This window comes from Parus major, unplaced genomic scaffold (assembly GCF_001522545.3).
Source record: "Parus major isolate Abel unplaced genomic scaffold, Parus_major1.1 Scaffold258, whole genome shotgun sequence".
Lineage (NCBI taxonomy): Eukaryota > Metazoa > Chordata > Aves > Passeriformes > Paridae > Parus > Parus major.
The window spans coordinates 182,633-183,728 of record NW_015379266.1 but is presented as its reverse complement, the minus strand read 5'-3'; the positions used below and the strand labels follow the sequence as shown (position 1 = coordinate 183,728).

Here is a 1,096-nt window from a genome sequence, read left to right as displayed (position 1 = left end):
GGGCCAGGCGGTACCGGGTGAGACCAGGCGGTACCGGGGCGGGGCCAGGCGGTACCGGGTGAGACCAGGCGGTACCGGGGCGGGACCAGGCGGTACCAGGTCGGGGCCAGGCTGTACCGGGGCGGGGCCAGGCGGTACCGGGTGAGACCAGGCGGTACCGGAGCGGGGCCAGGCGGTACCGGGGGCGGGACCAGGCGGTACCGGGGGCGGGGTCAGGCGGTACCGGGGGCGGCTTCAGGGGCGGGTCCCGGACCCGACTCAGGTGTGCGGGGCGGGCCCGGCTCAGGTGTGCGGGACTCCAGGGCGGCTGCGCGGGGCGGGACCGAGGTGATTTCATCCCCGGAAGGTACCTGGCTGCCATTTGCTCACTATGAAAACGGTAAGAGCAGGAGCTCCTTGTCCGAAGGCCCCAGGTGAGTCGTGGGAGCTTCGGCTTTCCCTGCTCTCCCCGCCGCGGACCCCGTCTTCCTTCTCCCCGAATTCCTCTTCTTTCTGCCCCTTTCGACCCCGTCCCGACCCACCCCAAACCCGACCTTCCCACTCCTTCCTCTCCTCTTCCCATCCCCTTCTATTCCCCGTCTCCCCCTCCTCTGTCCACCCTCCTTCCCCCCCACCCGGCCTTTCCCTTCCCCTCCTGCTTCCCTTCCCGACCCCCTCTCTTCCCCTTCTCATCCCTGCTGCTCCTCCTGTGCCCCTATCCATCTTTCTCCTTCTTTCTCCCGCAGGGGTCAGCTCCGGCTGGATGCCCTCTGGAGGGGGGGATTTTCCCCCTCTAGACTCTGCCACCTGCTCTGGACAAGGTCCATTCTTGCTTCCTCCCTGGGACCCCCCCTTCTCCGGACCAGTGACTCATCTGCCACTTGCTGCACACAGCTCGTGGGAAAGGGTCCAGTGCCACTACAGTACACGGCTCGTGGGAAAACATCCCACAAAATGATAGTACACAGATCATGGGAAAGCGTTCTGCGACATTACCCCACACGGATTGCGGGAAAACATCCCATCATGACATGACCATACACAGATCACAGTAAAACATCCAGCTACCTTATCACACACGGATTGAGTGTCCAGTGCCATTATTGCACACGGATTG

The 1,096-nt window shown here is 64.1% G+C and overlaps 1 protein-coding gene across 1 annotated transcript in view; it reads left to right on the top strand.

Annotated features, from left to right (window-relative positions):
- LOC107198640 (translation initiation factor IF-2-like) overlaps nt 1-1,058 on the top strand; it is a 1,440-nt gene extending 382 nt beyond the window's left edge. Inside the window, exons 2-3 of the mRNA XM_019005392.1 lie at nt 23-413; nt 726-1,058. Coding sequence (XP_018860937.1) covers nt 23-413; nt 726-1,014 — 680 coding nt within the window. The 3' untranslated portion in view covers nt 1,015-1,058. The remainder of the gene's footprint in view (nt 1-22; nt 414-725) is intronic.
- Nucleotides 1,059-1,096: the final 38 nt, after the last annotated feature.